Source organism: Anabrus simplex, chromosome 4, assembly GCF_040414725.1.
Source record: "Anabrus simplex isolate iqAnaSimp1 chromosome 4, ASM4041472v1, whole genome shotgun sequence".
Lineage (NCBI taxonomy): Eukaryota > Metazoa > Arthropoda > Insecta > Orthoptera > Tettigoniidae > Anabrus > Anabrus simplex.
The window spans coordinates 326,585,671-326,607,424 of NC_090268.1; the positions used below are offsets into that span (position 1 = coordinate 326,585,671).

The 21,754-nt window shown below is 37.1% G+C and overlaps 1 protein-coding gene across 5 annotated transcripts in view; it reads right to left on the bottom strand.

Moving 5' to 3' along the window:
• The window catches only part of TSG101 (tumor susceptibility gene 101), a 248,197-nt gene that overhangs the window by 172,151 nt on the left and 54,292 nt on the right, over positions 1–21,754 (bottom strand). For 3 of the 5 annotated variants that reach the window (XM_067145703.2, XM_068227271.1, XM_068227273.1), the window contains exon 4: positions 2,480–2,545. In XM_067145703.2, the coding sequence (XP_067001804.2) occupies positions 2,480–2,545 (66 nt within the window). Of the gene's footprint in view, positions 1–2,479; positions 2,546–2,703; positions 2,770–21,754 lie in introns of all 5 variants that reach the window. The other 2 variants (XM_067145704.2, XM_068227272.1) reach the window with 1 other exon arrangement.

Below are 21,754 nucleotides of genomic sequence, written 5' to 3' on the forward strand. Positions count from 1 at the left end.
TGGTTTTCCCGTGGAAATAGCATTTCCTCTGTTTTTGAATGGAGACAGGAACTGTTTTGCTTGTAGCTCATACATGAAAACCATTCCAGTGCGAACATTTCTTCAATTTGTGCCTTTCTTCAGAAGTTGGAATACCTCTCTGGTAATTCTGAAAAACTAAATGTTTTGATTGTGTCTTAACAAGAGAATGATATATACACATTCTGCAGTTGTCTGATAAGGTGACAGCCTTCAAAGGAAGTTGCTGCTTTGGAAGAGGATCAATGAAGACTGGAATATTGGTAACTGCTTTTCTACACTATGCAAGTTCTTAGTATAAACAGAACAGCTAAATGAAGAAATAAAATCTGTGTTCGCAGAGCACCAGACACAACTTCAGTGTCCATTTCGAGAAGTACTTACTATAAGACACAGCACAATGATCAGAAATCTATTCAAAGCAGAATACCCACCAAATTTCACCACGGCAGAAGAGAAACAGCTAATTGATCTTCCTTCAGACGTTGAAGACAGTTTCTTTCTGCAGCATTGCCTGAATGTTGAAATTCCATGAAGAATGAGTATTTGGAATTAAGTGAGAAGGCCTTACAAGTCTTGCATTCTTTTCCAACTTCCTATCTGTGAAACCAGAATGTTAGTCATGGCGGTGATGAAGTCCAAATACAGGTCAAGAATAAATCTCCAGAAAGAGATGTGCCTTGTCATTTCAAAATATGTGCCGAGATTCAATAAACTGTATGACTTCAAAAAAAAACTCATCCATGCCATTGACTTTGCTGTACATTGAAATATGCAGATTTTTAATATTATTTAAAATTTTTCCTCTCTGCCTGTATTTCTCACTTAGTATGATTATCTTACATATTCCACTGAACTGACACCAGCTAATAACATTAAAAAGGTGTAGATCACCTGCATTAATGATGCCTATTTGTCATGATTAATAAATGAAACATATTTTAGCACAGTGATAGTCTTTCTTTAGCTGGCCCCACAGTGTAAGGGTAGCGTGCCTGCCTCTTACCCAGAGGCCCCAGGTTCGATTCCCGGCCAGGTCAGGGATTTTTACTTGCATCTGAGGGCTGGTTCGAGGTCTACTCAGCCTACGTGATTACAATTGAATGTATGACTGTTCAGATCATGATAATTAACTAAATAAGACAGTGCCTTCAAAACAGTACAATCATCATGTCTGTTCATTCCATTGGAAACATGACCCAACCAAATGATGGTATGTTAACATTCTATCTCATAGCTAACCAACATTTGGTACCATGGATTGCAAGATGGACAATGGTGTGATAAATCTGATTTCAGGAGATCTTTAATTGACAACATCATAGTTCAGCACTTCATCCAGATTGCAATAATCCTTGCATTCACATCTTCAGTAAGTTGGCCAATGTCAGCAATTACAGATTTAAGAAATATATACCTAAGTTATGGCAGATCCTTGCCATCATCTAGGATTGTTTCAATTTATTGTGGAGCCTGATAACATTTATACTGTTTTCTCTTTGTTTGGTCGTAGCCCATTTGCGGTCAATTGTTACATTCTTGGGTCTAGCATTAGAGATAAAGTTTGTTTTCAGTGGATAACACAACATCAACGTAGAGAAGGATTCATGGTATCAGTTGGTGTAGGTTCGCCATAACAGTGACCATCACAAGGATGAACAGAAGTGGAGTTACTGTAAGGCTGAGCCATGGTGGACACCAAAGAGGTTCTTTAACATACTAGTAAATCTATTTGTAGAAATCTCTTACAGTTTATTCCTAAAATGTACAACCTTAAAGAACATTTGACCAACTGAGCTATGCAGCCAATCTATTCAGCATGACAGTTAAGCAGAAATACTTCTCTGCTGGCAATACAATACTTATATAAGCCTTCTAATACTAGCCACTTTAACAGAAGAGGGCATATAGTTACACACAAATATAAGATTATCCACTGAAAAAATGAAATTCTTCTGTTTAATTGTAGATGATAAACAAAGGCTTTTGAAATTATGTCATGTAAATTGTATTAAGACAGTTAATCACAACTTTCCATTGAGATTCCATAAAGAAGTTTGCTGAAAGTTGGATAATAAAATGATACGTCAGATATGCCAGCCACATAGGCTCTTTAATGCTGAAAGAAGAAATAGATAGGTAAATGAGATAAATCTACAGGCATGTAAAGATTTGGGTGCTTCACAACAGAAAATAGTCATATATGTGGTATGTTCAATAAATGTACTGCAATTTCCACATTAGAATTTTCATTCCACAATTCATTAAGCTACAAATAGAACAGTTCGAAGTTCTTCTAAAGAATTAAATGTGAACTTATGACATTTTATCAGCTGTAAAACAACCTACATGGCATAAATACAAAAGATTTGACAAGTTAAAATATGAATCATGGTAAAATGTAAGAAATAAGTATTTAGAGAAATTTTAAGTAATAGCCAATTATAAACTATTTACTTACCCTTGAATGTAACTGGAATGGTTCCAATTAGTTGAACCAGGTTCTTGGCAACACCATTTGAGAACACTTGAGAAAGCAGGAAGAAATTATATGAGCATAGAACGCTGATACTAAATCAGTACAGAGAGCAAGTACGTTCACGTGCATACCGACTTTACTCGTGAAAGCAAGAACTACATGCAATACACTCATGCCAACAAGCCACATACTACACACTCACTCACCCTTGTAATGCACAGGGATGGTGCCTTGAAGGTTAACCAATTCCATTCGAGTACCATCATTGAACACTGCAGGCAAATCAAAACACAGCACACAAATCTAAGTTTCAGTTAGTGGGGGCTAAAGCTATTTATGACAGCCCATGATGTCCTCCCAAATGAGCTACCAACAAATTACAATTTTTAAATCTGTTCTACATATAATGCCACTAGTTAAGGTGTTATAAGTACAAATTTAGTCTTAGGAATTAAAATACTGTACCAGAGAACCAGGAAAAATGTAAAACTAAGGAGGATACTTTAATCTTCTTTATTAAAAAATGATATATAAAGCATCTTAGAATGGCAAGAACCTGTTCGTGGCATCCCTGGATACTGAAAAGGCATACAACAGTCGCAAGAGAGAAGATCTGGCAGTGCCTGAAAAAGAGGAAGGTGCCTGAAGGACCAGTAAGGAAAATCCAGATGATGTACCAGAACTGCACCAGCTGTGTGCAAGTTAGAGAAGGGCAAGAGTGGAGTCCGGCAGTGGACTGTACCCACTGCTGTTTACCACAGTTATGGATGGTATAATGAACAGCATTAAAGAAACATCAGCTGAACTCAACGCAGTTGCCTTTACAGTGCCGCAGCATGACTTGGGAAGAAATAGAATCTGAAATGCAGGCAAGACTTGACACATGGAGGGCCACGTACCGGGCATTCAACCACAAGAACAGCGAGAACAATACAGTGGTGATGGAGGCAAAAAAGAAATAGCCAACCAGCAGACATCAAACTTGTAGATCACCAGTTATAAAGTGCGGACAGTGTCGCTTACACTGACAGTGTAGTCGCCAAAAGTGAGTAAAGAGTTCTTTCTCTCTTCTACCAACAAGTGAGGACCCTTCTTCGGGATAAGATTTCAAAGAAAGCAAAATTAGGAATGTTCAACAGCTACTTCACACCAATCTTGACAAATGGCATCAAAACATGCACCCCCACAAAGAGAGATTCTTCACATCCATAGGCATCAGAGATGAAGTTTTGAAGGTCCGCTATCAACAAGACCCATCAAGGCCAAGTTAAGAAAGAGGAGGTGAGGCAGAAAGCTGAGATTCTGACACCTCTACTAGAGAAGATTCTTACAACAGATACACCTTCAGATATCAAGATACATGACAGTCATCAAAGTGGTAGGTAATTTTTGTTTGCTGGTCTCAACCATAAGTAATAATGGCTCTAGCAGTTCAGAGATCTACTGTCAATTACCACTTGACAAGACGGCATTTCAAGGTCTACATAAGATCTTCAGGTAATCAGGTGTGTCTGTGCATACAAAGGTCAGTACATATGGATGTGAAAGGTGGACCACAAAAAAATCATGACAGAATGCACACTGATGAGTTTGAGCTATAGTGCTGAAGAAGGATTTTGTGTATACTATGGACAGCCAAGAAGACAAACCAATGGGTTATTCAGAACATCAATCCAGGTGTATCTCTTGAGCTATTTATTACAAGTTAGCATTAATGCTTTCACGGCCCTTACTTGTAGACATAATATGGGCTTTTTGCTTAAGCCATGTGAAATATGGTGAAACTCTTTACGTTTCACAGAGAACTTTGCTCTGCGTCTTCAGAAGAAAGTTTTGACTGTTCACAAGGAAGTCTTCTACAAAAACGAGGGTTTGAATTTAAGAATGTTTTACCATTGGACCTAAAGTGTTACGTTCGTTCCGTCACCAGGTGGCTCGCTGTATGCTGGCACAGCGCTCCAAGCGGGAGCTGACGACAACATTAAGCTCCAGTTAAGATGTTCTATCACACCATGTGTGCCTGAGAAGTATCAGAGAGGACAGATGAATTTTTTTGTAAATAAATATTTAAATAATTTTGCTATAAATACATAAATTGTTATTCTTCTTTATTCTAAATTTTAAATTCAGTTCAGACAGAACGAGGCCTTTCTGTAAGCTTCCCAAACAAGATACATAGAGTACATGGTTTACATAGCGTATTTGAACAAGTACCAATACATGCATTATATCCTCAAGTGGACAATCAATTTCTAATGGCAGAAAAGTGTTTGTGGAAATCTCAACAAGAACTAATTTGTTCAAAGCCAAAAATCTGTTCCCTAACAATGATAATCTGACAACTTCCACTTTGACCCAATCCACTTGTTGCCTCTCATTACAGAAAGTGTTTTCTGTGGAAAGAAGTCTGCTATAACAGCAGTAGGTTATATTTATTTAATGTATGGCTTTTAGTGCCGGGAGTATCCGAGGACATGTTCAGCTTGGCTGGCGCAGGTCTTTCTATTTGACGCACATGGGGGACCTGCGCATGTGTAAGATGATAATGAGTAGGGAAAGGGTGAAACCCGGTATCGGCACAGTCTACTACTGTCAAATAGAATAGAATATATTTATCACCTACAAGATTTCCCAATACCAAGTGGTCTCCTCAAGGCTTAATGTCTCCATCCAATAGACAAATCACCATTAACAGAGTCATATGCTTCCATTCCAAATGAAAACTGCAGTAAGGTTTGGAACTGAATTCAGGCCTTTGGCATGCAATCTAGTAATTAGTAATTAGATATTGTATACCATTACCTCTCCTACCCTGCCAGCCAACATTCTGAGTGTGGAAAAGAACTTCAACCAACAGGACCTGAACCAGCTAACCATAGTGTCAGACCATATTCTGAAATTGTTGTAACATTTTATTAATAGCTAAGTAAATGGGTTCACTAAAGATCTTCCTAGTCTCCAACTCTTGCCAAATAAAGCCCGTATTCTACTAACAGACAGAGATACAATTCTGAAACTTCATCTAGTTCTCAATGAAAGACAGAAAACCCAAGTCTGAATTGGAATATTGCAACAGTGATATCATACACTTCCTGTTTGCAATAATCACCACCACTGCAACTTTTGTTTATACCATGATAACCTTATAGCACCGAGACATGATGCCCATACAAACAACAGTAGGTACCAAACTCCAGAAATAACATTCTTAAGGACACTAGTCTATAGAACAAAGAGGGAAAGGATTTGTAAAAGAAGTCTCAACAAAAACAGCAACAGTATTTTGTAATAGCAAAATCAGGACTAGAATGGTTTCGGCATTTGAATCCAAAAGAGCAGCTAACAGGTGGATGGGAAAGAGATCTGGAAGGTATACATAAAGCTAATCAAAGAAAAGGTGGACAAAACCTTGGAGCAGGATGCAGCGGCAGTAAGAGGCATAAATGAAATCCAAGCAGGAGAAGAGGAAATGTAGCCAGACAGGCAAAGATGGGTGATAGGAGATTGTTAGCAGGTGGTAAAAATGAAGGCAGAAAAGGGCTGAAACATTAATAACCTATACACAATGACAATGTCTTACTTTCCAAACTCAAATATTACACTACCACACTAAAATATCTCATACAGTACAACCTTGATGATCCTTGAAATAGACAAGATATAGTGAATGATTAGGCGAATAAAATGACACCCTGGGTCCTCTACCAGAAGTTGGCAACAAAAGGAGTTTTCAATTGCTATTAGTTGAATAGATACTAACAGGAACACAACTAAGCCACTTAAAGGATTTAAGTTACTTGACTATTTCCAGCAACAAGTTAAATTTCTACAGTCTTGAATTATTAAATTATAATAATACAATACAACTGTAAGAAATATTCAAGGAAAACTGGGCAATGTGAAAGATCTCACACACTTAAAAAATCGTGCTCTTTGTTTGTCAGAATTTTCACAACAGTCAATCAAAGGATAGATCAAGGTTCTACTACATGACTCAACAGCAAGGGAACAGATGCATAGGAGAGAATGTATACTATTTATTTATACACAGGTAAATAAAAAGGTGTTTAAATTTTTAAATTCAGGACACATCAATATTAGGGCACATTCACTAGGAAAAAGAAAAAATGCACTACCAAAAGTTTATCATGAATCAACACCAAAAAATAAAAGCGAATGAATAATTAAATACTGGACAGGAGAAATCATGTGCAATATTATGCTGCTAATGGACACTATTAAAAACCACACTTTCTCAAATATGCCATTGTATCCTATCGAACACTTTAAACTGCAATAATAATTATCTTCCCTAACATTTTGAAAAATGTGTTCCTTTCATATTTTTAACAGCAAGAAATTTGTAGTATTACTGCAAATCTATTGCTGAAAACAAATAACATACAAATTCAACCAAATCTAGAAATCAAACCAATATGAGAGGTAAAATTTAATCATCATCATCGGTTTGCCCTTCCAGCGAGCTGGGTAGGGTGTTTGAAAATGAGCATCTTATAAAGTTGCCTATTCAGAAAGATTTTGTTGTCCATGACAGATTCCCACTTCCATCCTCTTCTCTCCACATCTTCCCTCAGTTGGTCCATTCTTCTTCTTCTACCTGTTATTCTCTTTTCCAAATGTGCTATTCGTTTAACATGCCCAAATTACTCAAGTCTAGATGACCTAAGTTGTTCCTCCATTCACCGGGGAAAAAAAAAAAAAAAGCACTACCAAAAGTTTGTCATGATTCAACAAACACACAAAAAAATGAACGAATAATTAAATACTGGACAGCAGATATCATGTACATGGTGACATATCTCTATGTTAGACATTTAACGTTGCAGTAATGCACACAGTGACATTGTGATTGGGAAGGGCTACAACTGCAAAGGAAGCAGCCATGGCCACAATTAAGGAACAGTCCCAGAATGTCAAGGTTACAGCTACATGACCCGTACCACAAAGCCAATTCATTCGTGGCAGCTAAAAGACCGCTATAATTTACGTCGGTATTGGAAAGGAACAAATAGTTGTCAAGTCATACATAGAATGAATGAGAAAAGGAAAACACAACAGGACGAACAATGTTTATCCTTGTCCCCTCTTTCTGTTGCTCCCTTCTCCCACACTGACCCGCCATTATGTTCATCTTACTGAGTGTGCCTTCTCTCTCTGCAAGACTTAAAATCAACACCATTGTTCAAAATTCTTAAGAAAGAGTCTTGAACCTGGGAAGAGTGAATCTGGGGAAGAAATAAGATGCTGGAAAAGAACATACTGGCTCTCAAATATCAGTATGGCAGAGATCAGAAGGAAACAAAGAGCTGACCAAATAAAATCTGTCAGAACCTAAGAAAAGCTGCAAGTACTACCAGGCCCACCTTTGGTTGCACATTTACCACACACATCTCACCATATGATAGTAGGGCCTAACTAAAAGTTGAAATAAAAACTAAGTAAGAAAATAGTTTATGATGTTTATACAGTGGCTCCAATGGAAATCTTTACTTATGTTAATTTTATAGTGAAGGTCAACTATTTCCTTGTGTCCCCAGCACAAAACTAAGTAAAGTTTCTACATTATGTGATTGTTGATGATGATGATGATGCTTGTTGTTTAAAAGGGCCTAACACTGAAGGTCATCGGCCCTATGTGATTGTTAACTGCATGGTTGAAGCATGACAGGCTACTGTGTTGCTATCCTGGTCCCAAGCTTAATTTGGATTTGATTAATATTTAGAAGAACTTGGGGAGTAAAATTATCATTGTTGTAATAATTACAACTATGAATATTCAAAAGCCTTGTCCTCATGTGTCTGCCATGTCCAGAGTTCTACTACTTAAAAATCTATGCTTGGTCTTTCCAGCAGTCTGTATCTAACCAAAGGTCTTTTTCCATCTTGTCGCCAATTAAGGGTTTCACATAGTAAACTCTCATTCTGCAAAATATGGCCAAATCATTTTAAATATTCACTTTGGATTATAGCAGTTAAAACAGAAATACAAGTCGCATATTTTCTTCAAACAACAATATTTGAGAAAATGTGGTCTTATTTAAGTTATGCAATAATAAAACACTATACATAAAATTAAAGATGAAACAACATTTATGATATGAATTTTTGCTAATTACGTAACAGACAATAATTAATGGAGGACAAATTAATATAAACTTCTGGTTAAACTATAATCAAATAAGTAACACAAATACGTGCATTTTCTAAAAACTGTAAACACCAATACTATATTTTAGTTTCTGGTAACAATTCTAAATCTCATGAATATGCACAGACTAAAATAAAGAATTAAAAAACAGGCAGTTAAAAGGACTCTTAACAAAATGTAAATTATAGGAATTGTTCACTTTTCAATCAAAATAGTGATTTTGTATTATTTAGTACACTAAAGACTGATTTCAGAGTATAACTTCAATTTTAATACATATCCATTAAAAATTCTCAGATATTTAGAGAAAGAACTACTGTCACCAAATGCAACCAGATCCTAATACAGCAACTAGTTTAGAATTTGAACCCAAAACCAAGCAATTACTAGTTGGGTGGGACAGCCTCCTGCAACGGCAAGAGACAGCAAAGTCAACTTCACTGTTGAGTTGTATCCGAGACAAGGGACCTCTCGTCTAAAACACACTGATTAGCACAACAGAATGCATTTTTATAGGCTTAGAATATAAATCTCCTCTTTAGCTACATCTATATATATAAAATAATGGAGTTTTGTCTGTACATTGCTCAGAATTTGAAAAGAATGGTATTTCTGTATTGGTCATGTTCATAGTAACAAGGAAATGCAATTTTTACTTTTCCGTAATTTCTGTCTGCCTGTATGTATGTATGTATGTATGTACACGCATCACGAGAAAACGGCTGAAGAGAAGTTAATAAAAATCGGTATGTGAAGTCGGATGATGAGCCACTACAACCTAGACTATAAATAATTTTACTCACACTGAGTGAAATGGTAGTTTAGGGGAAGACCTAAAATTTAATTCTCAAATATTTATATTATTAGTGGTCCTATTGATAAATACTACATTGCGAAAGTTATAGAATTAAATTTCCGGTCATTTATGTCATACACTGTTACCGTACCAGCTTTGATAACACAGATATTCATGAATTTGTATTTTTGTTGCCAAGTTCATATCAACGCTGAGCCACAAGAAAATGGGTTAACAGATTTTAATGAAAGTCGGTATACAGAGTCGGGGAATAAGAAACTACAGTCTAAATTATAAACAAATTTATTCACCCTGGATGAAATTGTAGTTTAGGGGAAGGCACTTAAAATTTAATTTTTAAATACCTATGTTATTGGTCCTACTGAAAAGTACTATATAACAAACGTTATACAGAATACAATTTCCGACCATTTATGTTTTATTCAGTTTTATCGTACAAACTACGGTAAGTGGTATTTCAGAGTCAGAAGAAAACTTTTTTGCTAGGGGCTTTATGTCGCACCGACATAGATAGGTCTTATGGCGACGATGGGATAGGAAAGGCCTAGGAGTTGGAAGGAAGCGGCCGTGGCCTTAAGGTACAGCCCCAGCATTTGCCTGGTGTGAAAACGCATAACATTGATCAACAATAATATTACATTAACCATTGATTGTTGTAATGTTGTTTGTCTCTTATGCTGCCGCTCAACTCAGATAGATGGGATTACTGCTGCGTACTGAGTATAACAGCCTGACTGAATATCGGCGGAAAATAGCTGAGGAGTTTGAAAACTTTTTTTCTTTAGCATGCCATTCCTCTGGTTCATGCATTTTCTGATATTGCCGGTACGTAACAAACTGGTTTATCATAGTATTCCAGCTATTCAATCCCTACTCTAACATGCTGGTTTGAATGAGCAGTGTGCATACTTATGGCAGAGGCTCACTTAGTAGTAGTAGTAGTGGTAGTAGTAGTAGTAGTAGTAGTAGGACTTGGTCTGGAATTACAATTTAGGCCTATTCCAAATTACAGCACCACATTCACCAATTTACTCAAAATTCAACCCTGAAAAGAGCCGTTTCTTAAGAAAAGCTTCTTCCTCTTCACTTTCATTAAATTCTACTTTCATTTTATTCCAAATTAGCAGTGAAGAGGGGGTTTCTCCTCTGGCTTGGAGGAAAAATTTACCTCGAAGTCAGCTAGATTATTCCGCCGCCTGTGTAATGAACAGAGAATTTCCGACTCATCGGGTACTCCTAGGAAACAGATTAGTAAAAGGGCATAGTTTTTGCCCTGGGAGTCTCCATTATTCGACATCGCCACCCAGCTGAAATAAGACGAAGTGTGTTCACGGATCACGGCTGTTTGCGGCTTTGTCGTTCCAGCTCTGGAACTTTGGACTGTTAGATCGGCAGCGTAGTACTGTTCGTTAAAAGTGAGAAAATGTGTGGTTTTTCATTTGATCAAGTATTTCATATGAAAGCATTGCTTTTAATCGCGCCATTCCTGCTGACGTCATTGTAATGACCTATGTTTATTTCAGTTGGGAAAACTACTAAGACAGTCTTTCTGAGGATGTAAAAGGGCAGGTGGAGAGTGAGTGTCTGCCATTATAATGAAAACTCCCCAACCTGACTGTGACTTATGGTAGGCAAGGGGGCCTACCATTACAAAGAAAATTCCTTAACCCAGTCTTCATATGAGAAAAGATGTTCGGTGACTTTCCCTTCTGCGTTTCTAGGGTAACGTTATGTGCTATGCAATTTAATACAATCTTGTTCACAACGTGTACACTACCTACCCTAGAATTCTGTATACAGTGTAGAATTCCATAGTGAAGCATGGGTACATCAGCTAGTCTTATGTAAATTAAAGTTTAAAACAAAAAAAGAAGATTCTCAGAATATAAAAATCTGAATAAATTTGAAACATTGATAGTGAAGTGGTAGTAACTGCATTCCTTTATAGTTCTAAGTAGAATTGTAGTGTGTAGTAGGAAAATAAATATAATAATCAGCTGAATAATTTAAGTACAGTCAACTCTCGAAGGGAAATAAGTTGTGCCTAAGAAACTTAAAACCAACACCATATATAACCTATACAGCAGAAATATTATACTGAACTTTAATGAAATATGATTATCTACACATACCAGGTACTGTAAAATGGAAACACAAAAAAACACAGCTAGGTGTACTGGAACTATAAAACAGATACAGTACTAGCTTTCTGCACTAATTACATTAATCAGAGTCTGATTTGGTAGGCTTATTATACAAGCATGATGGTGATTCATCTGCCACCATATTGATAGGTTTGAAAAAGCTGTTGAGCTTCTTTTGTGAAAAATGTGTATGTTACCTGCAAACAATTACCTCACATGCATTCTTAAAGTGTCTACAGAATGGCTCTAGTTCAAGGTCTGAAGTTTAGTCTAACATCAATAAGTATGTCCAGAGTAGGGTGACCAACCCTCCGGCATTTGCCACACATGTCCTTTTTCACATACTTGTCCTCTGTCCGGCAGGCATTTATTATTTGCTATTAAATGTCTGGCTTTTTGCATATTGTATTCTTAGTCATTCAGTTTCCTATTGTTTTCTCTGTTGCATAGCTTTTTTTGTTGCACTTCCTCTATCTCACTCAGTCCATATTCTGGATACCCCCCACCAGACTACATCATTTACTCAATAATAAATCATATCTTAAGTTAGAGCTGTTTGAAGGGCCTGTCACCAAAGTGGTGACACCGCTCGACATGATCTGAACGTGCTCGGTCGGGGAATTCTCGGCAGTGATTCACCATGATGTAGATGTTGATTCCCATAGGGAACCTAAAATATTTGTCCTGAATGAGTAAATTTATAATACCAATATAATGGTCCGTTATTGGACATTATAAATTTTCCGGCTAACTCATTCTTGGTTGCCTGCATTTCGCCCTCGTGTGCTAAGTTAGGCTCGTCAGTTGGGACTTAGCACACCACCCAAGATGCAAGGCTAGTGCATACTGTGGAGGCCACTGCATAGGCTATTTGAAGCCACCAGCAGTGCCAATGCACTATGAGAGCTATGTCTCATTTCCAAAAAAATAGATGCCTGCCTGGCCATCAAATGATGTAGATGTTGATTCCCATAGGGAACCTAAAATATTTGTCCTGAATGAGTAAATTTATAATACCAATATAATGGTCCGTTATTGGACATTATAAATTTTCCGGCTAACTCATTCTTGGTTGCCTGCATTTCGCCCTCGTGTGCTAAGTTAGGCTCGTCAGTTGGGACTTAGCACACCACCCAAGATGCAAGGCTAGTGCATACTGTGGAGGCCACTGCATAGGCTATTTGAAGCCACCAGCAGTGCCAATGCACTATGAGAGCTATGTCTCATTTCCAAAAAAATAGATGCCTGTCTGGCCATCAAATGATGTAGATGTTGATTCCCATAGGGAACCTAAAATATTTGTCCTGAATGAGTAAATTTATAATACCAATATAATGGTCCGTTATTGGACATTATAAATTTTCCGGCTAACTCATTCTTGGTTGCCTGCATTTCGCCCTCGTGTGCTAAGTTAGGCTCGTCAGTTGGGACTTAGCACACCACCCAAGATGCAAGGCTAGTGCATACTGTGGAGGCCATTGCATAGGCTATTTGAAGCCACCAGCAGTGCCAATGCACTATGAGAGCTATGTCTCATTTCCAAAAAAATAGATGCCTGCCTGGCCATCAAATGATGTAGATGTTGATTCCCATAGGGAACCTAAAATATTTGTCCTGAATGAGTAAATTTATAATACCAATATAATGGTCCGTTATTGGACATTATAAATTTTCCGGCTAACTCATTCTTGTTATTACATGTAATAAATATCATTTTTGGTCCGTATTGATGATATTAGATTGAAATAATAACATTAAGTTATTTATTAGACCACCTAATCAATACAAAATCGTCTTGGATGATTTACATAAATTTGTTAGCTAATAGTGGTACATGTTTCGCCTTCCCTGAAGGCATCATCAGCCATAGTCTTAACCTTAAATTAAAAATAAGCGTCTAAATAACATGTATTAATGAAATGAATTTTAAAAATCTTGAAGAGATTTGAAGTAAAATAACATTAAAAATAACAATGATGGTTTGAAAATACAATGTGATGAGATACAATAGTGGAAGTATTAACAAAATTAACATTAGAAGGCTGCTAAAATAAGTACAATGGATAAAACAACAGATTGTTATACAACAAGTAGTAAGATTGCATAAAAGTTGATAGTCATGGCGGTTATAATTATTTTAGCAGCCTTCTAATGTTAATTTTGTTAATACTTCCACTATTGTATCTCATCACATTGTATTTTCAAACCATCATTGTTATTTTTAATGTTATTTTACTTCAAATCTCTTCAAGATTTTTAAAATTCATTTCATTAATACATGTTATTTAGACGCTTATTTTTAATTTAAGGTTAAGACTATGGCTGATGATGCCTTCAGGGAAGGCGAAACATGTACCACTATTAGCTAACAAATTTATGTAAATCATCCAAGACTTTTGTATTGATTAGGTGGTCTAATAAATAACTTAATGTTATTATTTCAACTCATTCTTGGGCGAAATGCAGGCAACCAAGAATGAGTTAGCCGGAAAATTTATAATGTCCAATAACGGACCATTATATTGGTATTATAAATTTACTCATTCAGGACAAATATTTTAGGTTCCCTATGGGAATCAACATCTACATCATTTGATGGCCAGGCAGGCATCTATTTTTTTGGAAATGAGACATAGCTCTCATAGTGCATTGGCACTGCTGGTGGCTTCAAATAGCCTATGCAGTGGCCTCCACAGTATGCACTAGCCTTGCATCTTGGGTGGTGTGCTAAGTCCCAACTGACGAGCCTAACTTAGCACACGAGGGCGAAATGCAGGCAACCAAGAATGAGTTAGCCGGAAAATTTATAATGTCCAATAACGGACCATTATATTGGTATTATAAATTTACTCATTCAGGACAAATATTTTAGGTTCCCTATGGGAATCAACATCTACATCATTTGTAGGCCAGGCAGCCATTTTTTTTTTTGGAAATGAGACATAGCTCTCATAGTGCATTGGCACTGCTGGTGGCTTCAAATAGCCTATGCAGTGGCCTCCACAGTATGCACTAGCCTTGCATCTTGGGTGGTGTGCTAAGTCCCAACTGACGAGCCTAACTTAGCACACGAGGGCGAAATGCAGGCAACCAAGAATGAGTTAGCCGGAAAATTTATAATGTCCAATAACGGACCATTATATTGGTATTATAAATTTACTCATTCAGGACAAATATTTTAGGTTCCCTATGGGAATCAACATCTACATCATTTGATGGCCAAGCAGGCATCTATTTTTTTGGAAATGAGACATAGCTCTCATAGTGCATTGGCACTGCTGGTGGCTTCAAATAGCCTATGCAGTGGCCTCCACAGTATGCACTAGCCTTGCATCTTGGATGGTGTGCTAAGTCCCAACTGACGAGCCTAACTTAGCACACGAGGGCGAAATGCAGGCAACCAAGAATGCGTTAGCCGGAAAATTTATAATGTCCAATAACGGACCATTATATTGGTATTATAAATTTACTCATTCAGGACAAATATTTTAGGTTCCCTATGGGAATCAACATCTACATCATTTGATGGCCAGGCAGGCATCTATTTTTTTGGAAATGAGACATAGCTCTCATAGTGCATTGGCACTGCTGGTGACTTCAAATAGCCTATGCAGTGGCCTCCACAGTATGCACTAGCCTTGCATCTTGGGTGGTGTGCTAAGTCCCAACTGACGAGCCTAACTTAGCACACGAGGGCGAAATGCAGGCAACCAAGAATGAGTTAGCCGGAAAATTTATAATGTCCAATAACGGACCATTATATTGGTATTATTAGTGATTCACCAGTCAAGTAATGGTGGCTGCAGTATTACGTAGTTTTGTTGTTGTGCTAGTTGGATAATATCAGTATGTTATCACTCAAAAGTGGCGAGGCACAAAAGAGGAAATGTAAGTTCTCGGAGAAACTGAAACAGAAGTACCCATGTTTTAGAGAGGGGCGTAACGAAAGTGACGTAAAATGTTATATTTGTGACTGTTGTGTAACTGTTGGAAACAAAGGTGCAGGTGATCTCGAGAGACATATTGCTAGTGAAAAGCACAGAAAAACGATTCGAAGCAGTTCTAGCAGTAATAGATTTATTTTTCCCGATTAAACATACCCCACTAGACAAGAAAGTTCGGGCAACAGAGGCAACATTGGCATATCCCACTGTTTCTCACCACCAGTCTTATAGGTCTATGGACTGCACATCAAAGTTGGATAAAATGCTGCTTGCAGATTCTGAGATTGCTAACAAAATATCATGCGCTAGAACCAAAACTGAAGCTATCATAAATAATGTAATCGCCCCTCATTCCACTGACATTACCACTAAAACGTTGAATAATAGTATTCCTTTGTTCGGAGTGGGTACTGATGCTAGCAACCATGTGGCTTTGAAACCTTTTCCTATTGTTATACAATATTTCGACTATAAAGAAAATGGTATTCAAACAAAAGTCTTAGAACTACAAACATGTCCTAATGAAACTTCAGAGACATATTATGTTTCCAAGACTTCAAAGAAGCATAACATTTCTGCTAAATGCGTTGCTTTTAGTGGAGACAATGCAAATGTATATTTTTGGAGGGGTTAATCATAGAGAAGGCAAAAACGTATTTTCAGCACTTAAAAGTAAATTTTGTTATTCTGCTTTATGTTACACTGACACAGATAGGTCTTATGGCGACGATGGGACAGGAAGGGGCTAAGAGTGGGAAGGAAGCGACCGTGGCCTTAATTAAGGTACAGCCTGGTGTGAAAATGGGAAACCACGGAAAACCATCTTCGGGGCTGCAGACAGTGGGGTTCGCGAACCCACGATCTCCCGAATACTGGATACTGAATGTAGGATGTTAAAAGGTTTTTTTTTTCACCTATTCAATACATATAAATTTTATAATTTAGGAATTTATTGTAGATTCCACTTGAGACATGTTTCGCCCTTCATTGAGGGCATCATCAGTCAAAATATCACCTCAAGGTAAAAAATCAGGTAACTGGTTAGTAGTAGACATGTACAAATTAATAACTATTATTAACAACATACAAAAATTAAGTATGGGAAATAGTGCACAAAAGTGACTGTTGAACATGTAGGTTTATAGATGAAAGGTCAGCACCAATGCCTAAAATTAACATAGTAGAGTTCTGCAGTGGTGCTCTGGAGAAACAGTTGACGCAATCATATGATAATAAAAAGTTAAAAATATTTACATTATAACAATTAAGGGAGAAAAGGTGTAGTGTTTGGCGTCAATGTTTTTAACCTACAATTGATGTCAAAGGTTGGTAACTATACAGTATTTACATTGTTCTATTGAACAGTTGAGAAAAAGTTTTAAAAAATATTTACATTTAACATTCAGCGTAAATGTTTGTAAATAAAAACTAATGTCAATGGTTGGTAACTATATAGTAATTACATTATCTAATTGAATAGTTGAGAATTTACAATTAAATACATATTTACACAAGAGCAGTTGGTGCGCAAGGATAAAAAAATTTTTTTTTAGTACCAAGTGCGTCCTGATGTTTTAGAGGTTGGAAGAAGGAAATAGCATTGACATTTCAGAAATATGTAGAGCAGTTTATTTTAGTTAGAAAGCACCGGGGGTAGGGAAAATTTCATAGCCGTATGAGGTTTTTTAGGCATCAAACTGAAAGTTTTCCAGTTGCAGCGCCGAGATCGGGATGGAGACTGGTCAGTGTGGCTGGAGATTCATGGGTAATCCGTGCATTTGAACGGCAACAATGGTGACAGTTAATAGTGGGTAATTGCTAATTAGGAAAAATGTTGCGGGTTGAGACTTCCGCTTATTCTTTTAGTTGACTTCTGTAGCATCGATTGTGATGTGAAGACATCGGTGTGAAATGCCGGTGAGACAAAATGATATTGTTCCGTGGAATAAAGTAAGGCGGACTACGGGATGAAGTTGTTGTTCTTTACTGGTCTGGTGAGATAGAATAGAGTTGCTTGTGTTGTGGACTGCTGCGGAGAATTAGAATGTATACGGCAACTGCAGAGTCAGAGCGTTGAAGCTGGGGTGAGGCATCTTCTTATTCTGACTGCGAAGAGGAGCCGTAGTGGCACGCCATATTTGTGCCGATGTGCGCTGGGTTCCGGCGAGTTGTTGAAAGTTGTATTGTATGAAGTGGAAGCTATCTGTTGTGTCGCTGAGAGGTAATTGTTGATGAGAATTCCTAATTAGCAATTACCCACTATTAACTGTCACCATTGTTGCCGTTCAAACGCACGGATTACCCATGAATCTCCAGCCACACTGACCAGTCTCCATCCCGATCTCGGCGCTGCAACTGGAAAACTTTCAGTTTGATGCCTAAAAAACCTCATACGGCTATGAAATTTTCCCTACCCCCGGTGCTTTCTAACTAAAATAAACTGCTCTACATATTTCTGAAATGTCAATGCTATTTCCTTCTTCCAACCTCTAAAACATCAGGACGCACTTGGTACTAAAAAAAAAAAAAATTTTTATCCTTGCGCACCAACTGCTCTTGTGTAAATATGTATTTAATTGTAAATTCTCAACTATTCAATTAGATAATGTAATTACTATATAGTTACCAACCATTGACATTAGTTTTTATTTACAAACATTTACGCTGAATGTTAAATGTAAATATTTTTTAAAACTTTTTCTCAACTGTTCAATAGAACAATGTAAATACTGTATAGTTACCAACCTTTGACATCAATTGTAGGTTAAAAACATTGACGCCAAACACTACACCTTTTCTCCCTTAATTGTTATAATGTAAATATTTTTAACTTTTTATTATCATATGATTGCGTCAACTGTTTCTCCAGAGCACCACTGCAGAACTCTACTATGTTAATTTTAGGCATTGGTGCTGACCTTTCATCTATAAACCTACATGTTCAACCGTCACTTTTGTGCACTATTTCCCATACTTAATTTTTGTATGTTGTTAATAATAGTTACTAATTTGTACATGTCTACTACTAACCAGTTACCTGATTTTTTACCTTGAGGTGATATTTTGACTGATGATGCCCTCAATGAAGGGCGAAACATGTCTCAAGTGGAATCTACAATAAATTCCTAAATTATAAAATTTATATGTATTGAATAGGTGAAAAAAACAAACCTTTTAACATCCTACGTTCAGTATCTTCAATACGGATAACAATGATTTTTATCACTTACTGGATACTGGCCGCACTTACGCGACTGCAGCTATCGAGCTAGGTAAAAAAAAAAAAATTAAATGAACATATAATCGTGGTTGATGCCCAGCATATGCACTGCATAATGAACAGCTTTTGTGTCACAGAAAAACAAGGTGGTTAAGTTAGTTTCCTGCAGTAGAAAGAATGCTAAAACTGTTTGCAGCTCTAAAGTCGTACTTTCTTTCTCAGCCTTCAAATTCTCTTCCTGCTATAATTAGGTCCTTTTTTGAAACGAGTTTTCTGAGCTTTACCGGTGGTTTGTTCATTCCACTATGCACAAATTTCATACATTGAAAAAGAAACGCTCTCTATAACAGAAGTTTGTGATATATTAGGTTCAACTCTGGCCACACTGAATGACAGGATGGAAAATAAATTCATAAGTCAAAAATCTCTGAAATCCCTTGCTGAAAATGGCTTTGAAAGAGAATGCATTGCATTTGTAGAACATGCTGTTGGTTTTTATGAAACGTGCATTCAATACCTGTTAAAGTGGTGTAACCCTATGATGGAAGAATTTGAGTGTTTCAGTATTACATATCTTATAACTGTTATGTTGACATTCAGTTTGAAGATGTTTGCAATGTTCAGAGTTACACTAGGAGTTCCGAAATTGATAAACATACAACATTAGATAAGCAGTGGTGTGAGTTTTACAAATACAGCCCTGACATTGAAACATTTAGTGAGCTGCTTAAAATTTGTCAGTTTTATTTCGCTATTCCAGGTTGCAATGCAACCATTGAAAGAGTGTTTTCCCTGATTAATACACAGTGGTCAGAAGAAAGAAACCGTTTGCTGACCGAGTCGGTTAAGGGTATTATAATAGTGAAGTACAACTTAAAAACATGTCTTGTGGAGAGTTTTACAATTATTTATTACAAGAAAATAATTCATCTTTGTTGTCAAAGGTGGGTGCAGTCGATAAGTATCCGCATAAAATAGCTACAACTTCAGCATCTTCATCAACATAACAGTTATAAGATATGTAATACTGAATTTTGTCTGTAAATATTTAAATTCCATTTGTCCTCCATTTTTACAACATTTTCATGGAAAGTCCTCCTTTTATTAAGAGGCTGTCCTCCATTTGAAAATGGAGAGTTGGTCACCCTAATCCAGAGCTTCACAAGCACTTGACATTTTCAGCTTAGACAAGGGTTTTTCTTCCTCCTCCTCATCCATAATATATATATCTCATACTCTTGTCTTTAGTGGTAGGAGACAGGAAATCACTGAGCAACCTTATTTGTCTGGATCTGGTAGCCTGGGTTTATCTTCTCTATCTAAACACTCGTGAATGTCTTAAAGAGTCGGCCCTGTTTCATTGGTTACTAACAGTGAAGATAATCAGCGACCTCACAAACCTCAAAATTATACACCACATCTGTGTCAAAGAGACGTTTATTCCAGCAACTGGCAAGCATAGAAGTGTTTACTTCATTCCAAGCAGAAGCCCAGTTAAAAATTGTTGACTTGATGTTATAGGTGCGAATGTTCTGCAAATGATCTTTGCCCTCACATGTCTTCTTTGTCCTGAGGTTCTTCCAGTACCATCAAGTCATTAAGAAACTTCCTTTTGTACAATATTTTGCATGCCAAAATAACACCTTGGTCCACTGGTTGGATATTGCAACAAATGAATTTCATTCTTCTTCCACATTGAATTACAATTATAATATCAAAGGATTTCCACAAAGAAAATTTTTCAAATATATATCCACCTGTTCCATACTGTACAAATATTCATTTCTTCTTCTTCATTTCGAATCACCCATCTTTGGGGTACGTCAGATCAATCACTTCTTAGATGCTTGTTCTCTTTTCTTCTCCCAATAGTTCTTCATTCTAACTGATCTCCTTCTCCTCCTCCTCCTCCTCTCCTCTTATATCTGAATCTGTTTTCTGGTGTTGTTCTTAACTTGGAACCTCTTAGTTTTGTCTGTGGTCACGGTTTTGGCTGTACCATTCTTTAACATGAGTTTGGTAATCTTAAGATCTCTCAGGTCCTTTTCAACTCCCTTAAACCAATAGGGTCTAGCCTTTTTCTTGTTTTGTTTTTTTGTTTTTTGTAAAAGAAGTCAGAGATCTGTTTAGTTAATCTGTCAGGATTCATTCGGAATATATGTCCATATAAATCAATCCTCCTTTTCTTCATGGTATCCGAGAGTCTCTCCGACTTTACGTAGAGGGATTCGTTTCTATAAAAAACTTGTTATTTTGGAATTTGGGACCCATGATCTTCAATATTTTCCTCTCCTTGATTTCCAATTTCTCCATTTGCCCTTTCCTACCTGTGACCAGTGTCTGTGCAGCATAGAGTGCTTCCAGCTAAATTACTGCGTTATAATGCCTTATTTTGGTGTTCCAAGAGAAGGCATTCTTACTGTATGTGTTTTTGGTTTTCTGAGAAAGCTAGTTCTATTTTGGTCCTTCTCGCTTCCATTGCTTTCCCTCCAAGGTTGTTCCATTCAATCCATTCCCCTAGGTACTTGAAACTCTTCACCACCTCTATTTTTTGAGCTCGTACTTCAATTCTCTTAGGAGTGTCAAGTATATTCGTCATGATCGTCTTTTCAAAAGAAATCTTAAGTCCTATCTTCCCCACCTGCTCTTGTAATTTGGCGATTTGTTCTTTTGCTTCCTCCCACGTTTCTGCGAGCAGCGCCAAGTCATCAGCAAATGCCAAACACTTAATGATTCCTTTTTTTTTTTTTGTTCCAAGTCTTATTCCCCCTCTCGTTCTTGCATTCCATTCCCTCACAACTTTTTCAAGTGCACAGTTGAACAACAGAGGGGAGAGACCATCCCCTTGCCGGACCCCTGTTCTGACCTTAAAAGGTTCTGATAGTTCACCCATGAATCTGACTTTAGAGGATGTATTCGCGAGCATCTCCTTGATGATGTTTAACACATTGGGTGCCATATGG